General features: G+C 40.9%; 1 protein-coding gene across 1 annotated transcript in view; it reads right to left on the bottom strand.

The window, feature by feature from the left end:
* LOC124803266 (lachesin-like) overlaps positions 1–22,534 on the bottom strand; it is a 231,005-nt gene that overhangs the window by 167,889 nt on the left and 40,582 nt on the right. The window contains exon 4 of the mRNA XM_047264450.1: positions 7,055–7,225. Within this exon, the coding sequence (XP_047120406.1) occupies positions 7,055–7,225 (171 nt within the window). The remainder of the gene's footprint in view (positions 1–7,054; positions 7,226–22,534) is intronic.

Below are 22,534 nucleotides of genomic sequence, written 5' to 3'. Positions count from 1 at the left end.
GCCCAAGTTCGCAATGGTGCTCAAAGGAATCACCCAGACAATAAAAAGCTCGCATGTCGAAGTCAAAAGTGTAATGCATGCTTGTGTGCTTCTTTGATTCTAAGGGAATTGTTCATAGAGATTGGGTGCCTCCTGGACAGTTAACAGTTAACCAATATTACCAGAAAGAAATTTTAGAAAGAGTTCGTAAAAGAGATCTTCGTGTCCGTATTAACATTGCTGATAATTGGATTCAGCATCACGATAATGCGCCTTCCCATACTGCTCTGTCAGTATAGGAATTTTTAACCTCAAAAGAAATTTCAGCATTACCACAGCCACCTTATTCACCAGATATCACTCTGTGAGACTTTTTTCTATTTCCAAGAGCCAAACGGCGGTCAAGGGACACCATAAACACAAGATGTCCAAAAAGTTGTGACGAGGGTCTTGGAGGATATTACAGAAGATGAGTTCCAGAAATGTTACCATCAATGGCAGAAGCGCTGGAAAAAGTGTGTGCAATCAGAAGCGAACTACTCTGAAGGAGACAACACTAAACTTAACTAAACGGCAAGCAACATCTTTTTTCACATCAGTCTCATTACTTTATTGTCGCACCTCGTATCTGTTCTAAGTACCAACTGATTTTGTACAAGAAAAATACTTGTTTTTTTTCTGACTTCACTTGTTAGTAACACAGAATAACCTCAACGGGCAAAACATTTGTCACCTCTAAAGAAATCATTACTATTATCATATAATACCGTATAAAGCCGACCCTGGACGTGATAACCGCCTGGATTCGGCTGCGAACTGAGTCCACAAGGCTGTGCAGACACTTCGCATCCAGATTAAGCCACACGCTGTTGATTTGATTACACAATTCCACCACATTGCGGGGATGCGCACGCCAGCATATTACTCACAGTTCCAAAATATCCCACAGTTTTTCTATGGGATTCCAGTCACGTGATTTTGCAGATCACTAGAGATGTAATATGGTGGGAGAGTGTTCAGAAAACCATTCACATATTCTTCCAGCCCGGTGAACTCTGCTTTTGTTGACTTGAAAAATACAGTTATCAGTGACATATTCGTCATGCAGACTGAACAGAGCGTGGCTCGCGCTCAGGTCGTTTATTTGCTCATCATCTTGTTTTTGTGGTTCTTTCGCCCCGTTATTCTTTCAATTCGATTTACTGGCGTCACTAGGTTGCTGGTTTGCTTGCCCGTCAGTGGCAGCAGCAGTGCTTATCGATAAGCGCACTGTCGTACCGTCTCTGGTGCGACCGCTAATATTTCCGGGTCGTCGTCTGTCTGGAGTTCACTTGGGAGCTCAGTCGGGGTGTAGCAGCAGGTAGTCGGCGACGGAGCGCGAGTGAGGTGCGGAAAGCCAGTGCTCGCCGACCGCTGGCGACACACATGAACTGCCCGACGGATGGAGATTGGAGCGGAACGACCGATGGTTGGTCCTCTCATCGGGCGATGTGTAGTGGGTCTTTTGAACGTTTCTGGTCCTCGTCACTTGGTCATCGTGCCGAACGTGCTTCGGTTCCTTCCTGGTGCAGGGATGTCGGCTAGCCAGTGGGCATCTTCCCTCTGCAAGGATGGGTCCGAGCCAGTGTGCCCGGGTCGCCGTGTCTCCGAGTTCCGAACGGACATGGAGTTGAGTCGGGATGGAGCAGCACTGAGGTCTGGACAGCCAAGACTCGCTGGACCGTTGCCGACACACGTAACTTCAGTGAGAACGACCTGGGTTGGTCGTTCTGTCGGTCGTTTCATCGGATGGCGTTAATTTGGTCACCGACCGCTTGTGGAACCTCTCTCTGTATCGAATTCATTCGTCCTTATTGTTCCACAGTGATTGCTTTTACGATTGTTCGAGTTCTTGTGCTAGTGTATTTTGGTGGAACAGTGTGTAGCTTCTGTGATTTCACACTGAGCAGATGAATGCTGTATGCTTACTGGTATCGTCAGTGGGTCGGTTGAAATAGAGGAGCGTGTGTGTCGGGTGGAAGGGAATTGTTTAGGCTGTTGATTGGTTCTTCAGCCGTCCTAGGTCGTGTTGCCACCCGAATGTTTAGTGTTACGGTTGGCTAGCTGTCTCACCTACACGGTTGTCAGAGTTTCCTCCCCACGCGACTCTTGGAACGCTTCTGAGCACCACTGTTGTTGTTTGTGATTGTCATTTTAAATAGTCGCAGGTACTGTGCAGGGCCTTAATCCGTATATTAATACTGTCTGTTTCATGTTTAGTATATGGCCTTCAGATTAGGCCTTCAGCCATACATCATTTAAAATTCTCGTTGCTCTGTATTTAGGCCTTCAGCCGTGTTTGTTTCAGAATCTGTGGCTTTAATACGTAAATCTTTGTCTGTAAGGTTTCACTTTAATTATCTTGAATTCTTGTTGCGGCATTCAGCCGTGTTCTGTAAATGTTTATTTTAAGATGGTATTTAATTTCCTTGAGTTATTGTTTCGCCCTTTAGCCGACAAGACACTTCAAGCTTTCTTATGATGTTTAGTTGTACTGTGTAAAAGCTTATCCTTAAAACCTCTCTTTTATTGTAATATTTTTTTTGGGCTTTCAGCCGAAGAATTTATTTGAATTTTACCTGAGTAAAGCCTTCAGCCGTTACTGTAAATTTTGTGTTTTAAAGGAAATCAGTTAAACTTATTCTGGAGGATTTACTTGGCACCTCAGCCGTGAATTGATCTTTGTTGTTTTAAACAGAAAACTGTGCATTGCTTTGAGGAATAAAGTTGTGTGTGTTCTTGGATAACCAACAGTAATTGACCTTGGTCCCTTTACACAACCTGATACGCTCTGTAAAGCGAAACCAGATTTCATAGATGTTGTCTGAGAGACAACACCTGATCAACAAGAATGTTTAAATTAAAATGCTGTTTCATTTTAGTGGTCACCTCAGTGACTGGGCTCACTTGAAAGGAAAAACACCCCAAAAACATCACAACCCACCTGCGGCTGGATCTCGGCCTTCCACATATTCAGGTTGCAACGCTTTGAATACAGGCAGAAACGTGACGCGTCAGGCAACACAACGTTCCGCCAGTCACCTACTGCCCACGTTCGATTACTTATAGTGCAACTGAAAACAAGCTGACTTAAGTGCCTGAATGATCAGTGGTCTGTTGCGAGGTGCCGCAACAAATGTTCACTGCATACTCTTCCCGTCGCAATGTTCGCTCGCTAACAAGTGGAGATGGACCTTCATTCACTGCCTGGAGCAGCTCATGTCGGGTTTGGAAGCGAGTTTGGTTTACAAGCCGTGAAACGCGTCTCAGGTCCCTCTCAGTCAGAACCTCTTTCCGCCAAAAAGTACGAAGTCATGTTTCGTTGCCAAGTGTGATACACCACTACGTGCAAACACGTTGATCAGTCCTCTGGGAACCACCTGCAAACCCAGCAACGTCACTTGTAGCAAGGCCACAGGCACAGCCTGTCGCGATCGCCTTTTCTTGCCACTCTGTCACGTCCTTACTTTTACCCATGTTTACGTACAATGTCCTCTCGAAAGGCGAAGCTGTAACTACCTTGCTCTCACGTAGAGATGGCACAGGGGCGATTGAACATGTGACTCGATCTCTGTTCTATCTGTGAAGGATTATCGATTCATCTGTGCGTGCGCAAGGGGGTGACAATTTTTTTACATTTTCCAAAACGATTTAACAACCTTCCTTAAATCATGTAAATTATTATTGCACTGAGGTATGTCGGCAGGGAAAAGTTAGGTGGAAATGGAATGAGCGTATGGCATCGTTGGTCTGGAGGCCCCATTCGGGGAAGTTCGGCCGCCAAGTGCAAGTCTTACGATGGTTGGCCAGAAACTAAGTTCCGATTGGGGCACTGCAGGGGCAATGAAGACGCTCCTGTAACGTTTCCGATGAGAAGTGTTTGATCACCCACAATACAGCCCGTAATAGTCTCCCCTTGAGTCTCATCTCTGCTCACACGCTGGCTATGAAGACAACCTTTTTCCACAGACATCGAGCTGCAGACCAGTGCAGATAACTGGCTGAAAGCACAGGTGGCTGTTTTCTATGACAAGGATACTGGAAAGTTGATACAACACTGCGACAACACTCGAAGTTGGAGTGGCGACTATGTAGAGAAGTGGGTGGAAGGTATTCCTAACTCTTGTAAATGAAACGCTTCTGGTTTTCACTGTGGTTTCCATTTCGCTACCGATCGGAACCTACTTTCTGGACAACCCTCGTATTTCATTCGACGTCACACTGGGCTACTTGTGCGTCGGTGACGAGGACGAAATGATGATAAGGACAACGGAACACCCAGTCCTCGAGCGGAGAAAATCCCAAACCAGGCCGCGAATTGAACAGGTTGAGAAAGTTGGGTGATTTTTAATATTTGTTAGAGAGAAAACTGTGATGGCAGCAACGACTCAGCTACACGGAGCGCACAACTGGTTCTCCACTACCAGCTACGATACAGAGTCGGTATCTCTTTAATGTCGCTCGTTGCATCTGGCAGAATCCTTGATTAGTAGTAAAGAAAATTGCCTCGGTCCCGGGTTCGGACCTCTCCACTCCATAAATTTTGAATAAAAATCGTCAGCAACGGCGGCTGAAGATTTGAGACATAAGAAGTCTCATTCATTCTGGCAACGGCCTTGTCAAAATGGACGGAGAAGCGGACAGAACTTCCTGGTACTCTCTTGCCCAAGGCGGAAGAATCAGCATTGATCAACGGCATGAGGATGCAGAAGGCAATGGAAACCATTGTATTAAGAATCCATAATGTGCATCTACTTGAGATCTTGCCTGTAACTGGAAAAGTCTCATGACGATCTCTCCTTTGGCAAAAGATACCGGACCATGCTCCATCTGGATTTCCAGGAGGGGACACGAATGAGGATGTGACCATGAGAAAAAAACTGAATAAGCAAAGAAAGTATGACGTTCTACGAGTCTGGGCGTGGAATGTTAGAAGTTTAAACGTGGCAGGGAAGCTAGATAAACTGAAAAGGAAAATGCTAAGCCTGAATCTAGATATAGTGGGGGCCAGTGAAGCGAAGTGGAAAGAAGACATGGGTTTCTGGTCAGATAAGTATAGGACAATTTCAACTCCAGCAGAAAATGTTATAACTGAGCTGGGATTCTTCGTGAATATGAAGGTAGGTTAGAGAGTGTGTTTCTGTGAACAGTTAAGTGATAGGGTTGTCCTCACCATAATCAACACCAAACCAATACTGAAAACAGTTTAAGTACACATGCCGACGTCGCAAGCCGAAGATGAAGAGATAGAGAAACTTTATGAGGATATTGGACTGGTAATACAAGTAGGGAAAGTGGTAGAAAAAAGGGTTGCGGGAGTATATGGGCTGTGTACTAGGAAAGATGATGGAGATATACTAATTGAGGTCTGCAATAAATTTCAGTTAGTAGTCTAATAGCGAATGCTTTGTTCAGTAAACACAAGAGGAGAGGTGAGCCCTGAAAATGAAGGGAGATATGGTAAGATTTCAGTTGGATTACATCAAGGCCAGGCAGAGATTCTGAAATTAGATATTGGATTGTAAGCCGCACGCAGGTGCAAATTTAGTAGTGATGAAGAGTTGGCTGAAGTTTAGCAAAATGGCTCTGAGCACAATGGGACTTAACATCTGAGGTCATCAGTCCCCTAGAACTTAGAACTACTTAACCCTACCTAACCTAAGGACATCACACACATCGATTCCCGAGACAGGATTCGAACCTGCGACCGTAGCGGTCGCGCGATTCCAGACTGAAGCGCCTAGAGCCGCTCGGCCACACCAGCCGGCGAAGTTTAGCAGACTAGTGAACAAGAATCAAAGCGCAAATAAGTTTGATATGGAAGTACTAAGTAATTCTGAGATACTATGATAAAGAGTAACTCAGTAAGCAGTTTTGTTGATGAGGAATAAACATATCTATAAACGGCAGTCACACTAATTGGAAAGAAAACCATAGCTACAAAGAAGGTTACTGCGAAGAAACCATGGGTAACAAAAGAAATATTTCGGTTGATAGACGAAAGATTGAAATAGAAAACCTTTCAGGGAATTTCACGAATACACATATGCAATTCACTTAGGAAAAAAGTAAACAGAAAGTGCAGCGAAATCAAGGTGAAATGTCAGCTTTTAAAATGTGAAGAAATGACAAAAGAAATGATTGTGGGAAGAACTGAACCAACATACAGAAACGTCAAAACAGCCCATGGTGAAACTGAAAGGAATGGTGGTAACATTAAGAGTGGAATGGGAATACCACTATTAAAAGCAGAAGAGATAGGTAGGTAGAGTACACTGAACCCCTCTAAAAAGGTCCAGCTGGAGGATCGATACGTCTAGCACTGAAAACGTTGGAAGAGGAATAAGACGTGACTTAACGACACAGATAATTTCACTATGAAACTGATAATAACTTCCTGGCAGATTGAAACTGTGTGCCGGACCGAGTCTCCAACTCGGGACCTTTGCCTTTCGCGGGTAAGTGCTATACCATCTGAAGTTTCACATCAGCGCACACTCCGGTGCAGAGTGGAAATCTCATTCTGGAAACATCTACCTGGCTGTGGCTAAGCCATTTCTCCGGAATATCCTTTCTTTCAGGAGTGCTCGTTCTGTAAGGTTCGCAGGAGCGCTTCTGTAAAATTTGGAAGGTAGGGGACGAGGTACTGGTAGAAGTAAGGCTGTGAGGATGGGGCGGGAGTCGTGCTTGGGTAGCTCAGTTGGTAGAGTACTTGCCCGCGAAAGGCAAAGGTCCCGAGTTCCAGTCTCGGTCCGGCACACAGTTTTAATCTGCCAGGAAGGTTTGCATCAGCGCACACTCCGCTGCAGAGTTTAAACCTCATTCTGGAAACTGAGAATAGTTCTCAGCCCGTCCCTCCCTTCCTCTACCAATTTTCGAAGTTTTCCGAGCAGATTCACTTGGATGTAAGGCACACGTATCGCGTGCCTCACTGGTCTCCGGGAAGAACAGCGACGACACTTGGCGCAGAGCGGCTCCCCGTGTTGCGCGCCAGCCAGCCACCCACAGCCTGCGAGAGCGGCCGCCCGCTACGCACCCTTGGAGAGGTCTCGGGCGCCGTGCCTCAGCAGGATGTGCTCGCCGTCCTCGCGGCGCCAGGAGATGCGCGGCGCAGGTCGTCCCGACGCCCGGCAGCGCAGCGTCGCGTTGTCGCCCTCCGTCACCGCCAGGTCGCCACTCGTCTCCTCGATCAGGATGTCGGGCGGCACTGCGCAGAACCACACGACACTAAGTGCTGGGCGCACGTGTACATCAACAGGTTACACACATGTGTGGCCATAGCATACGAATCACTGTAACGCCGGAAATGCATATCCTCAAATAAAAAATGGTTCAAATGGCTCTGAGCTCTATGGGACTTAACATCTGTAGTCATCAGTCCCCTAGACCATAGAACTACTTAAACCTAACTAACCTAAGGACATCACACACATCCATCCCAAAGGCAGGATTCGAACCTGCTACTATAGCGGTCGTGCACTTCCAGACTGAAGCGCCTACAACCGCACGGCTACACCGCCCGGCTGCATATCCTCCGATTTCCATCTATTGTACTATAAGGTGACAGATGACCTGAAACTTGCCATGGGCAGACAAGAAGCGACTATCATTTGCTTCTTAGATTTCAGCAAAGCATTTGATACTGTCGACTTCCACATCTTACTAGTCAAACTTAGCGGTCTAAATTTCTCACCTAGAGCAGTGCAGTGGTTTCGCTCATACATGACGTCTCGTCAGCAACGCATCCTGTCCGGGAATATAAAATCACAATGGTCGCGGGTAGTGTCAGCAGTTCTCCAAGGCTCAGTACTAGGTCCCATACTCTTGTCTCTGATGTCAATGATGTGTCATCGGTTGTGACTTATTGCAAATATCATATGTATGCTGATGCCTTCAGTTGTATCTAAGTGCGAAACTAAGCAATCCTAAGAAAGCTATTGAAAATTTCAATACTGGTATCGATGCACTATCAAAATGGTCACAGGACATAGGACTAAAACTAAACCCATCTATAACCCAAACGGTACTTGTTGGTCACTCTAAGCTCATTAGCCCAAAACATCGGGAATCCGTATCATCTCTTATCCTAAATGGAACAAATATTAACTTCTCTCCCTCAGCAAAGAGTGTGGGAGTAATAATAGATGAAAATCTATATTGGACACATCACATAACTGCAGTCAGCAAAAAAGCATCAGCAGCCATTCATGTCCTACAAAAATATAAAAAAAACTCTTCCCTTCCGATCTGAAAAAGAAATTAGTACAAACGCTTACACACCCAATCATTGACTACAGCGATATTATCCTTCAAGGCCTCTCTCAGGAAAACACGCGACGTCTGGAACTGGTCATGAATGCCTGCGTCCGATATATCTGTGACGTTCGACTTTTTGGTCACACTTCACCAGCATATACAAAATGGTCCTGAGCGCATGCAGACAAACGCATAGATTTCCGTACACTCTGTCTCATTTACTGCATTATAAATGTACACTGTCCCTCATATCTCTTCTCGTCCTTAACGCTTATGTCGGAACAACATGACAGAAACACACCTTCCCATCATAATAAAATCCTCTCTGTTCCACTGCATCGCTCAGTCACCTTCTCCAAGTCCTTTACAGTAGCGGGAACCCGTCTCAGGAATAACCTCCCTCGTTATGTTAGAGAACTTAAAAACATGTCCGGCTTCTAAGAACAGTTAATGACGCATCTACTTAAGCAACAGTAATGCCTTCCTCTGTACACGAATGCACTTCACCTCATTACTTCCCTCTTTCCCCCTCCTTAAATCACCCTTTCCCAAAACTCGTTGTATTAGTAAACATCTAATTTACACACCAAGATATTAATGTACATCTGCACAAATCTTCATTACTATTGCCAATTTTTCTCATGTTCATCATTACTATTTGATTTTTTTACTGTTACTATTATTGCTTTTATCATAATTTGTACATATATTACCTGTTGTAAATATACTGACAGCACTTACTTTATAAGATCTTAGTCATTACTCTTTATACATATTGTGACTAGAGTAATCTAATTTTCTTATTTGAACTATTGTCATGATATAACTCTGTTGTGTGAAATGCTGCATGTGTGAACCACTGGTCCGGTGTAAGAGAGGGCCTGATGGCCCTAATCTGATCAGGTTACATAAAAAAAATATAAATTTTTTCTTATTTTGTTGCCTGAAGATATGACATTTTGGTGCATTTATATATTGTAATTGTTTTACAATTTTTATATATATATATATATATATATATATATATATATATATATATATATATATATATACCTTTGTGTCGCTGTATAATTGGTTTGCTTTGTAAATATTATTTCTATTTTTACACCGGGGCTTGCCTAGGGAAAACTATTCTATCGAACGCTTACATCGATAGGTCGTGTGGAGAATCAAAGTGTTTAGGATCTTGGACAGTGTTGGTTCTGCCGCATGGAGCGCGGGCAGAGGGAGTCTGGTTGGAGTAGGGCGGTGGAGCAGGTGTGTTGAGTGATGCTCCCGCGAATTGCCGCACTTTCAGGGTTTGGCTCGACTTGCTATGATAGTTTCTGGCACGGTCTCGCGGACTGGAAACATTAGCTGGAACACATCAAGAGCCCGTTTCTCCTGGTGACCGTGTCGAGAAGAAAGCGTGACAACATCCAGCTTCTGCAACAGCAACGGCTGGCAATAAGTGGTTGTCGCCACCTCCTCGATCGACGACTTCAAACCTTCAATCAACCAACAAGGGAGACTGAAAGCACGTAAAGTTTTAGAACTGTGTGGCAGACCTCAGCTTTTCAAACTGTTCCATTTGCATCATTAAAATACAGCAACTTAGCATGAAACTTTGTTGCTCATGTCCCAACTGCATTACCAAGCAGGGTCCCTTACTTTTCCGAAATGAACCCGAGTGTCGTTGAAATTGAAACGCCAGTATTAAAGTAATATCATTCCATTTCACTGTTTTAATTTCAAAGTTCAGTTAAAGGATTCATAGCTGGCTAAAATAACCAAACAGAACTATATTTAGATTACACAATCACAAATTACGAGTGCGAGTTTTGTTACCATATTTTAGCTTACCTGTGACTGCAGCTGAGCTTCGTACATACTAAATTTTACTATTGTTTATTGTTCAAAATCATTTAATTCAATATAATTGCGTAAGCTTCCGCTGCCAGAGTCAGTCGAATTATAAGTTTTCTGGGTTTGGTACCGCGTCATAATGTAAAAAACTACTGTTGCTGGAGTAAAACCAACGTTTCGACCACAATTGCAGCTGCCTTCTTCTGGGTCTAATGACTGGGTCTAGACCCAGAAGAAGGCCGCTGCAATCGTGGTCGAAACGTTGGTTTTTCTCCAGCAAGAGTAGTTTCTTACATTATGACGCGGTACCAAACCCAGAAAACTTCTATGTCGACCATTTAATTCAAGTTCAAAGTTAAATCCCTTATTTATAAATTGCGTTGATACAAGTAGATTTTGAGATGATTGTTGAGGTAGCCAAAGCCTAACCTTATTTTATTTAATTTCGTAGTGCTTCAGAAACGAAGTTCACTATAAATTTCAGTCACTAAATTAACTTTCAGATTTCTGGTTTTATTAATTCTTTTGCTAAATTTAGTCAGAGTGTAGCGAAATTTATTACTTCTGACAAACTTTCAGTTTTCACACAGCACGTGTCAACCTTCAGTTGCCACGCTTATAGTGCTAATTATATGAGTATTAACCTTTCTTTTTGAGTTATTATAGTAGTTGTCCATAGGACTGGCGACCGTAACCTTCCCCATATCTCAAATACCTAGTTAACGCCAGTTAATTGTTAGCGTAACGACCGCACGTTTCTTTCTTTATTAACTTTACCGTTTTTCAAAATTAATTTCCACCAATTTCATTTGCATTTTTCCTTTCACTGAGATGTAACCCTTCCTCCGTCTTTACCGACAGATTAACTTCGGTGACGATTGCTTTTCCCAAATTTCCATTAGGTACACGCGGTTTAAGTTTTCACTGTCATTAAGGTCGATAAGTGAAGCGGAGGTTACATCACCACTACCAGAATAGGTTTGCACGACAAGGTTGCCGTAGCTCCGCCAGAAGACCGCTATTGTCACTTTGCAGCGCAATAGAATGAGTTCAACAATTCATGGCCTACCTCACAGGTATGATGATAGAAAGGCAAGCACCGCCTCCCTCGGCACAGATTAGTGAATCGGGCTCGACCGACCGCCGTGTCATCCTTAGGCAACATCGTTGGTTGGTTGGTTGGTTGGTTGGTTGTTTTGGGGAAGGAGACCAGACAGCGCGGTCATCGGTCTCATCAGATTAGGGAAGGATGGGGAAGGAAGTCGGCCGTGCCCTTTCAGAGGAACCATCCCGGCATTTGCCTGGAGTGATTTAGGGAAATCACGGAAAACCTAAATCAGGATGGCCGGACGCGGGATTGAACCGTCGTCCTCCCGAATGCGAGTCCAGTGTCTAACCACTGCGCCACCTCGCTCGGTGACAACATCGTAATCGAAATGTAGTATGGTACGGCTTGGGGTCAGCACGTTCCTCTACTGGCTGTTGTGCAGCTATTACACTGCCAACCTGCTTCTCAATTGGCATCATAACGATGAGTGTGTTCCTATTCCAGTATTCAAAATAACGAAAACTCGGTGGCACTACCGGAAATCGAACGCAAGTCCGCCGCAAGGCAGTCAGCTGTACTGACCATATAGCTATAGGGGCAGACATTTAATGGCGGAAGCAATTTAATCCTTTGTTAAGCAACCAACGTCGGAAATGTATACGGAGTGAGTATGGAATACCCATGAGGTCGTTGCGTATGACTGAGAACTAAACATTGTTAATCTGTTTCAGTCTCATATTGTTCTGATCAATGTTACAATAAATGCTCAAAATGCGAACAAATAGCCAAACCGCAGAATCGGTGTGGACGCTCAACTCCTCCCCTGGGAACACGGGGGAAGAATACACATCGATTTTCATGTAGCCTGAGATGAGGAAGTCTATTGGGACGAGGTCTGGGGATCTCGCAGGTAATGTGTTGCACTCCATTTTATGTATTGCGATCGCTGAGAGAGAACTACACCAGAACCGCTTGTTTAGAGACGCTTGTCTATTGGCCCAACGTGTGCATCAGACAGCACCACATTACGTAGTTCGCCCAAATCTACGTTGATGCAACGATGTTTGAAGAAAGCATCTTTTTGCTTCACTATCAACTGCGGGCGTACTTATACACCCCTACCTCTCAATGAGTCTACGTTTCAGATACCCAGGAAGTTAATGAAACGTGTTTGTTGGCCACGTCGTCATATGTTTCACAGGATTGTTGAATATCTGTTGATAAAACACTTAAGATCGCAGTAATTATTTATTTAAAATTGATGATCGATTTCGGCCTTTACGCTCACCGTCGTGAGCTCTAATGCACAGTAAAGACATAAAGCCGGCTGAATTAAATCGGATGTAAGAAATTAATACAGTATGCAAAAAAGAAAGAATAGCAACATGAGTTAAAATAACGTAGCATCTACTTATATGATTGCAGCCGACAGAGCATGGAACAGCTGCTTGAAAGTAGAGGCGTCTACAGCTGCTGATAGCTAATCTGCCACTTGTGAAACAAAGTGGAAATGGCACTCTTATGACGTATGACACCAGCTCAGCCAACTTACGTAAGATATTTTGAAATAAACGAATATAATGCTAAAGTAAGTCCAAAATCATTTCTATAATATTAGATGGATAGTAGTTTACAGATAACTACATCAGTTCGTTGATAATAATTGTGTAAACTAAAAACATTTCTAATTAAAAGATCCATTGTTGTAGGCTAAGTGGGGGCTGCTGTTCCCATACAGTTACCACGAGACCGCCGTTTATTGCTTGGGCGATAGCGTGTGGTTGTTGATATGTACTGGCAAGGATGAAGCGGTAAGATACCATAGACTCTATTGACGGCAGCGTGTTGATACGTTGTTCCCAGTACAAGGATGTTTGTTGAATATTCAGAAAAGAAACCAGAAGGTCAATCATTATAGTGATGAAATTACAGGGTGAAAAATAGAAAGTAGGAAAAACAACGCATAAAATAGTAATCTTTTCCTTAAGATTTTGTTTCTCATTCCGGTTAATATCACATATTCGGTAAGTAGAAAAATGATAGCAAAATACTATAAAATCAAGATAAAATTTGTGACCTATAACATATTTGAGATTAAATATAAACAGAAATATTAATGGTTTAAGAAATTTGTGGCTTAACATAAAAAAAATTATATGTTCGAATCGTTGAGCATGGTAAAATTCTACCATCATATCAACATCATCATTAAAAGATACATAAACATTTCATGAAAGTATGGAAAAAGTGAACTTCAAAATCATCAGTAAAAAGCATAAATTAACTAAGGTATAGGAAATTCTATAAAAAAAATGTCGTGTGACTAGGGCCTCCCGTCGGGAAGACCGGTCGCCTGGTGCAAGTCTTTCGATTTGACGCCACTTCGGCGACTTGCGCGTCGATGGGGATGAAATGTTGATGATTAGGACAACACAACACACTATCCCTGAGCGGAGAAAAATCTCCGACCCAGCCGGGAATCGAATCCAGACCCTTAGGATTGACATTCTGTCGCGCTGACGACTCAGGTACCGGGGGCGGACTAGGAAATTATATGAAAGGAATACGGTGTAATAAATAGTTATGTGATTATAAATAAGACAAAGAAGTAGCTATTTCTTAAATAACACCTTTAGCAAGATTGCCAAATATTTTATCACAGATGTCTAATGGTTCAGAATGAAGTCCTGGAGGATATTATTAAGGTAAATGAACGTTTCGAAATCTTCCAACGTGTTCAACAGCAGACCCTCAGGAGCAGTATGCAGAATCTCAAGGCTGTGTGTATTACCTTCTGTATGATTATCGTTACGAGATGTCGTACGAAAACTGAACTGCTACGTGAAACATCTGAAATATGCTCCCTGTAATCTCTTTTGAAGTTGCGACCATTTTGTCCAATATCCACCTACTGACAAGCATTTCAAGCCCATATCTACGTGCCTGAGCCAGAATAATATTTATCAGCATTCCGAATAACATGCCTCAATTTACTGAAAAGCACATTTGTGGACGAATAGACAATGGATGTGTCGGTATTCCTAAATAGTGTATAATTCTGCTAGCAACTATTTCCATATAAATCATTTTAGAGGAGGGTTCCTTTGAGAGCGAATGAGAGTTTTTTGATTGTGTTTTTTGAAAGAGGACGTCAACATTTGTCAAGACATAACAAATTGCGACTGGAATTTACTTTGAAATCCCTCTTCATCTAGTTTTTGGTTTGATGTTAGAGGTAATTTTACCGTTCTGTTAAGCATTGTTAGGAAAAGTCTTTCTTGTATTTATTCGCGTGACAAGAACTATCATTCACAATGGTATCCGTCATAGTTGGTTTCCTAAAACTAGAAAACAAAAAAATTTTCCCCATTGTGAATAGAAATAGTTAGGTCTAAAAAAGTTAGTAGTCACTTGGGTTTCGTGTTCTGCTGTGAAAACCAGTTTGGATGTACATTACTCAAAGCAGTGATCACAGAGATTAATTCTTCTTCTTCTAATGTCTTATGGAATAATAATGCGTCATCTACATGACTTTTCTAGTACATCACTGCGAATTCCCCATGAACAGGCCACCATTCTGTGTGTAGTTCTTGTCACCAGATGAAAAGCTATTGACAAATAAGTGTTTCTAGGTTTTCAACAAAGTCAGTAATTTGCTTACAATTCATAATTATGTTTTAATAACAAACCAGTTTCAGATATTATCATATTAGAGCATAAGTTTTTAGTACCTAGTGAGGCAAATCTGGCACCCATTGGAATGGTTTCGCTGTAAGTATTCATTGCCATTCTATTACTGTGTTTTATACCATAGTTAATTTATAATTTTATGTTTTAATAACACCAATAGTTTCTGGCAGTGTTATACACGTGCATAGATTTTTAATCTCTAGTGAAGGAAATCTGGCACCTGTTCGAATGGTTATGCTGTAAGTATTCTTTGCCAATTCATAACTGTCCTTTATACTATAATTACTCTCAGAGGTACAGAATTCTTTTAAGACCTAGTTAAGCTTTCTGTTGAAACAGTATGAGAAACCATTAATATTGTTCACTGTAGGGCATTTTGGTAAGCCGAAATTATGCAGCTTAACTTCAGTTCAAAGTTCATCAATTTCAGCCTTAATTTATCATTGGTTGAGAATAGGAAATCTTTCTCATCAATAAATTTTTTGACTGCAGACTGAGATTTTGTAATCGGATCTTTAGCCACCTCAATTATGAAACTCTCAGTGAAAAATTACATTACTTTAATAGTATAATCCTCTTCTTTAATTGAAACAAATGTATTACCTTTGTCTGCTTTTGCAATAAGAGAGTGATGATATGCAGATTTATTCTTTATACATATAATTAATATTGTCTGCTGATTATTTTTGTTTGTTTCTCTTTCTCTGTTAGTTCCTTGCCTCTAATGGCACTCTTGTAAGTGTGATGTGTGTTTAGTTTGTTTAGTTTAAATTGGGTGATTACCATTCTTACATAAGGAAGGGTGTATTTTATATTGGTATCATTTAACAGCGGAGTTAAATTATATTTTAGTCCCGTATTGACCACTATCATTTCAGAGAAAGCAAACTGAATGACGGTTAGGTTTACAACTCCTGAATGGAAATAGTATATTGCTGGAGATGTGTTAGTAGGATCATCGAGTTGTTGATTCACAAGAGCTTTAACTTTCTTACTATGCTGTCGTCAATTAGTCCCCTATGAATCTAATTTTCTTATCCATTGCATTAACGAAGATGCATGACAAAAACCAGGACAGCCTTGTTTAACAGAATGGTCAAACTACCTCTAACACCAAGTGATGGGAATTATAGGTTGTGAATCAAACTGTAGCTGTATATAGTAATGACTCTAAAATTGTTGGTGACCTTTTTCGAAAAGTACTAGAAGAACGCTCAACTAATTCAAAACAATTCTTCTCTAAAATAACTTATGTGGCAACAGAATCTAGCAGAATCTACAGACTACTTAGAAATACTGGCATATTCATTACTTTTTCTACAACAAATACCCTTCTCAGTAAACTGAGGCATACTATTGCCAACGTTGATAAATATTCTTCTGGCAGTGATTGTGAGAAGGTGCGTATTAGACAGATTGGGCGCAACTATAAGACAAGCTTTAAACTGCCCATTTCATGTGTTTTATGTAAAAAGCAGTTCACAGACAACGACTCAGCAGGAAATATTACACACAGCCTGAAATTCTGGTTACTGCTCTTAAGGTTTGCTGTTGGACACATTGAAAGAGATATAGAAATAGTCGGCTTCTATAAGAATAATCCTTCAGGGCGTCTTAATGAACAGTAAGACTTTAGTTGTAAAGCATTTGTCAGTCTTGCTAAAGGCGTTATTTAAGAAATAGCTGCTTTTTCCTCTCATTTATAATCATTTCACTATTTATTCTATTGCAATATATTTCATAGCATCTCCTATAATCAGTTTTTCTTACAAATTTTTACTGATGATATTGGAATGGCCTTTTTTCATATTTTTGTACACTATTATTCACGTTACCTTACAAATTTTTGAACTGTTATTATTTCTGTTTATATTTAATTATAAATGTTATTGTTCTGCTTTTATTTTATTTTATCATCATTTTTATGGTACACAGATTTCTACTCACTGATTTTATAACATTTACATGAATACGACTTTAAATCTAAAGAAAAAGATTTTGTAATAGACGATATCGCATCAGATAGCCTCATTCTTCAGCGTTTTCGTATATGCAACTATCCATTGTAATACCGCATTTGTTGACGTAGTTTTCGCTACTGTCTAATTTTAGCCCTATAATTTCATCCCTACATTAGCTGAACTTCAGGATTCTTTAATGAACATTCAACAAGCGTTCTGGCGGTGGGGACATCATATCAACATACTGCCGGCAGTATAGTTTGCGGCGTCTTTCTGCTTCGTCCTTGCAGGTGTGTTTCAATAACCATACGCTACCTGCAGAGCAACAAACGGTGTTCTTGTGATACATCTTACCACTCTTGGACACAATGGCCTTTGAAAGTACCAACCACTGTCACAAGGCAGCGATCGATTATCATAGGGCTCTTTTAATTTGAAATATTTTTGTTTACACGGTTATTATAAACGAAGTGATGGAGTTATTTGTAAATTACTTCTCGTATAATGTAATACATTTATATTTCCCTTCATACTGTATTTGTTCTGTTAACGCATCTTATGTAAGTCATTGCCGATTAGCTGAGGTTAACGCCATACGGAACTAGTGCGTGTTTACCCCTCTGTCTTACCTGTGACAGATTAGCTAACAACAGCAGTAAACAACAGTGATATAAGGCAATGTTCCGTTGACTGCCAATTGCAGCCATGCCATATAGGTAAATGTTACGTTATTTAACTCTTGTTGGTCTTACTTATCGTTCTTTTCTCTGACACTGTGTTACTTTCTGACTACCTGTTTAAATCGGGTTTCTCTATATGTTTTCACTGAATTAGATCTGAAGATGTTGCGGCGTCAGCAGACTGTTACTGCGGAGTAGTTGCTCTTCCTTGCAGCATCGGTTACGGGCAAATCAGTTGTTTCTTCACCTGTGGTTCCTCGCACTTTAGGTACTTGGGCTACGCACGGCTCTGTTTAAAAAGAGCAGCTCGATATAGACATAGGATCGAGTCGGACATGTCTGCTTTCATGTCCTGCAGCTAATTCGCTGCAAATAATAAGGCGTAGCTGTGATCCACGGTCAAACAGTCTATACATTGGCTAGAATTGCGAGTTTATAAAACACAGAGAAATACAAAATAAAAGTTAAACGAATAATTTAAAACCTACCGTTCTTTTATGTCCTCTATAATTGATGTACACGACAAAGATAAATGTTGAATAATGTTTATTCAAGAGAGGACATCTGAAATAAATGAGAAGTGGTCCTGCGATATTGAGTTAAATACAGACAGAAAATACCGTATAAAATTCAGTAAAGCTGCGATGCGAGCTTTACGAGAATGGTAGCCAAATATTCAAACTAAATAGTCGTCAAAGATACGCAAATACTAAATCCCTTTCGCAATCACAGTACACGAAATATTCACCAGCTCAAATCAGTTCAGAGTTGAACAAGATGATTTAAAAAATAAGACGTGTAATACAAAGAGCAGTAACTCATACAGTCTCTATTCTCAGTTCTGTAATTCATGCGGAAAATGTTAAGAGTCCTACTACAGAGCTCATTCAGAACTCCCGAAATATAAAGTCCGTTCAGGCCGTTCATTGCCCAGAATGAAACACCTCCACGGCTGAATATCCCTCGTTACTACAGACTGCCTCCTTCCAGCACTGGACAAAAGAGTCCCGAACTGCTCCCTTGACCTCTTGACTCAAGACGTACCCGTCTCCACTTGACTCCCTTAGTGTTCTGCTATCTCTGCTTCCCCATCGCCTGAAGGCCGTCTCCACCAAAAATACATCGTTCTTTAGCTCTTCAGACATGATTTGACTCAACATGACCACTTCCATGTCAAAACGTATATAATACTACAGTATTTAAATAAAGAAATTTTATAAATATTCGGTCACTGTCTGATCATTCACAATAGTTATAAATAGAAGTTAGTTCATAAATAAATAAGGGGATATTCCTGTGCAAGTGCGAACTGTCGCTAACAATTGTTGAAACTATTATTTATCCCTTTGTCGCAGAAGCGTCTCTCCGTTCTCTTTTCAGTTGTGGTGTCCGCCAACACATGCGATTCAATACTATTAAATTAGCACTGTTTTTAATAGCACTTACAAACAACATTTGAATAAATTTTGCTGGCACAATAGTAAAATGTTCATTAAATAAAATGACAAGTATGGCAAAATAAAAGGTACTGATGCTGAGGCTGTGTTCGTTTGCTGTGTAAAAGTGGAGAACACGATTTTCTAACAAATACTTGCGTAATAAAATTATATTAAAGACATAATGAAACAAAAACTAAAATAGGCAGAGAGAAGTGGCTTTCAGAGATGATAGCTATAGTGCAATGCTATCAAGATATCTTAGCTGAAATCACATGAAACGTTTAAAAGCTGTTAATTCAGATGTTCACTGTGAAAATTGTTTATTCACTGTGAAATATTAACTTATGAAGTTTTAAAGATATTGAAATACTGTTGTGTCGTTGGATGCGCCTCATTATCTGATATGGCAGACGTATTCAGATTTGCACTAATAGTTGACTGTGAGTTATTATACCCTCCAAAAGGCTGAAGGACGTCTTTTTTCAGCTTGCCAGAAAGTCCGCCATTGCTGGTCATTCCGCATTTTGCTAAGCGAGCGACCATTGTCCAGCTACAATCTTTTGGAATCGACGCATTTCCTGTGACGCTGTTTGCCCCTGCACCTGGCTGGCCGGAACGGTCAACTAGCCGGGCTGGCCGCGGCGCGCCCTGTACCCCTGCACCCGCTAGCGTTGAGCCGTGCAAAGACTTCATTTCTTCTCAGTACCAATACGAATAACTAACCTACATAGTCGTAATATTACAATCGCCAGCATAAAGGAAGACATCGGTTATCAATTTCGATAAAGGAGTATTGTGATCTTCAATATTTTATTAACTGATAACTAGAAATAGAAAAATGTATAATCAAAAGTACAGTTAATCCTACCACAACATGTAAAGGGAGTCAAACAACATATCAACAAGTGCAGAGCAGTGTCCCCTCTGCCAGTGGCATACAAAATATTATCACAAATTCTCCTGGACAGAGTGCTAGAAACATTAGGCAAACAGTTCGGAGAATATCACGGAGGTTTTCGAAAGGAAAGATCCTGCACAGAACAGATTTGCAATCTAAAATCAATAATTTGCCGCGTAATGTTAATCTGCAAATCTATAATAATATCATTTATTGTTTTTAAATAACAATTTGATTCGTTAGATGAAGAGACAATAGATGAAATCACTAAATAATATGGTGTTAAAGCAAAATTAGCGAACATAATGCATGAAACTGTAACAAAGACGAAATCTGAAGTGAAATTTATGAGAGCTGTATATCAGCCATTGAAATTAAAACTGGTGTTAGAGAAGGGGTAGGTATATCACCTTTGCTGATTAAATTCATTCTAGAAAAAAATTACAAGGATCACGAATTTGGAGCTAAGAATAAAAACTTCGAACTAATGACTCTAGGAAGGAAAACAAATGTAATTAAAGTAAATTTCCTGGGTTTTTCAGGCGATTTCGTAACGCCTTTAGAAAATCTGACGGACGCAGTTATTCCAATAATTCTTTTGGAAGAAACAGCGATTAGAATTCTTAAAATTTCAGGTAAAGAAGCAAAATTCATGATAAACATAAAATATGCTCCAATACTCACAGAAACACAAGTAGGTAGAACAGAGCGAGGAAGCAAATTTAAAATGCAATAGAAACTATACAACAGAATGGAATAGAAAAATTTGCAGTTGACGTGAGAGTTAACAATAGGCAGGGAGCATATAGTGTGACAAAGAAAGATTTCGAGGGCTAGGGGTCTTTCTATTCCCAATCCTATACTTCCTCTGGTACCGGACAGCAGCGGGCACCAGTATCGAATTGATGCACATGGCAAATGATGCTTCAGATGGATGGAGATCGAAGACTCAAGGGGGAAACCAACCATAGTCTGGTTCTTCGGCCATGATACTGCGATGTGGAAAGGAAATGGAGAGACTACCACATTATTATACTTCCTGAAAGTTGGAAGACGGAGAATAATGATGGCGTTTCCTGGAGTAAAATATTCCGGAGATAAACTACTGCCTCGTTCGGATCTCCGGGTGGGGAGTATTTCAGGTGGTATCATCAAATGAGATGAACATTTTAATTTCAGAATTGGGACATGGAACGTGAGAACACTTCAAAGAGCAGGAAAACTGGAAAATCTGAAGAGAGAAATGGACAAATGTGAAGTGAACATAATGGGTTTAAGTGAAGTGGGTTGGACAGATAGTGGTGAAATAGTATCAGGTAATTACACAATGTTTAATTCCGGTGGTAAAAGTTTCGAACGTGGCGTAGCAATAGTGATGGGAAATGAACTATTGCAAATTGTGAATAAAGTCGTGTGTCATAGTGACCGTTTAATGTTTGTGAAAATAAGTGCAAAACAAGTGGACATTCTAATAGTTCAAGTGTACATGCCAACATCAGATCACGATGACGATGAAGCGGAGAAAATATATGATGAAGTAGAAGACATCATTCAGTCTGAAGGAACAGGAAAAGTAAATACCATAATCGTGGGTGACTGGAATAGTGTGGTTGGACAAGGCAATGAAGCAAACATTGTTGGACAATATGGATTAGGAAAAAGAAACTACAGAGGAGGAATGCTAGTGGATTTCTGTCACCGAAATAATTTGGTGGTGATGAACACTTGGTTCAAGAAAAGGAAGAGTAAACTGTACACATAGAAGAGCCTAGGAGATATGAACAGGTATCAGATAGACTACAAACTTGTAAAACAGAGGTTTAGGGGCAGTGTGAAGGACGCCAAGACTATGCCGGCTGCCGACATCGACTCGGATCACAACCTTTTGGTTGCAGATATCAGCACCAGGCTGAAGAAAATCCGACAGCATGGGAGGAGAAAACATGGATGGGAGTTGGAAAAGCTAAGAGAGAATAACGTGGAAGTAAGAGAATCGTTAGAGGAAAAATTTAACGAAGTTAGACACAAAAATACAAGTGCAAGTGCGGAAGATCAGTGGCAAAATGTTAAAATGGGTTTGTTAAATACTCTGAAGAGTGAAGTTGGGAGGGAAACAAAGAGAGCGAGAAAATTCTGAATCACCAATTAGATGCTGGAGGAGATGGAGGAAAGGAGGAAGTGTAAAATATTTAATGTAGAAGAATACAGAAGACTTAAAAAGGCCCTCAGGAGGGAAACACACAAAGCGAAGGAAAAGTACTTAGAAGAAATGTATGACGAAATAGAAGAACTACAAATAAGAGGAAGTTACGACCTCATGTACCAGAAAACGAAGGAACTGGGAGAAGGAGAGAACAAAAGTGTAAGAACGTTCGGAATAGAAGATTCTAGAGGACAAGTGGTTACTGAACAAGTGGAAGTGCTGAAAACATGGGAAGAATATATAAGGAAACTATATGATACAGAACATCGCCCAGATGACATCGACATAGAGCCAAAGGAATCTATTGATGAAGATGAAAAAGGGCCCAGTATACGGACAAGGGAAGTAGAGAAGGCGATAAAGGACATGAAGAGTAGGAAAGCTACAGGGGATGACGACATACCGGTGGAGTTGCTTAAAGAAATCGGTACTGAAAGTTTGAAAGTTCTGACACAACTCATAAGCAAAATCTATGATACTGGAGAATGGCCTGAAG

Source organism: Schistocerca piceifrons, chromosome 6 (assembly GCF_021461385.2).
Source record: "Schistocerca piceifrons isolate TAMUIC-IGC-003096 chromosome 6, iqSchPice1.1, whole genome shotgun sequence".
In the NCBI taxonomy this organism is placed as follows: Eukaryota; Metazoa; Arthropoda; class Insecta; order Orthoptera; family Acrididae; genus Schistocerca; species Schistocerca piceifrons.
The sequence above is the reverse complement of the archived record's forward strand: the minus strand, read 5'-3'. Positions and strand labels throughout refer to the sequence as shown.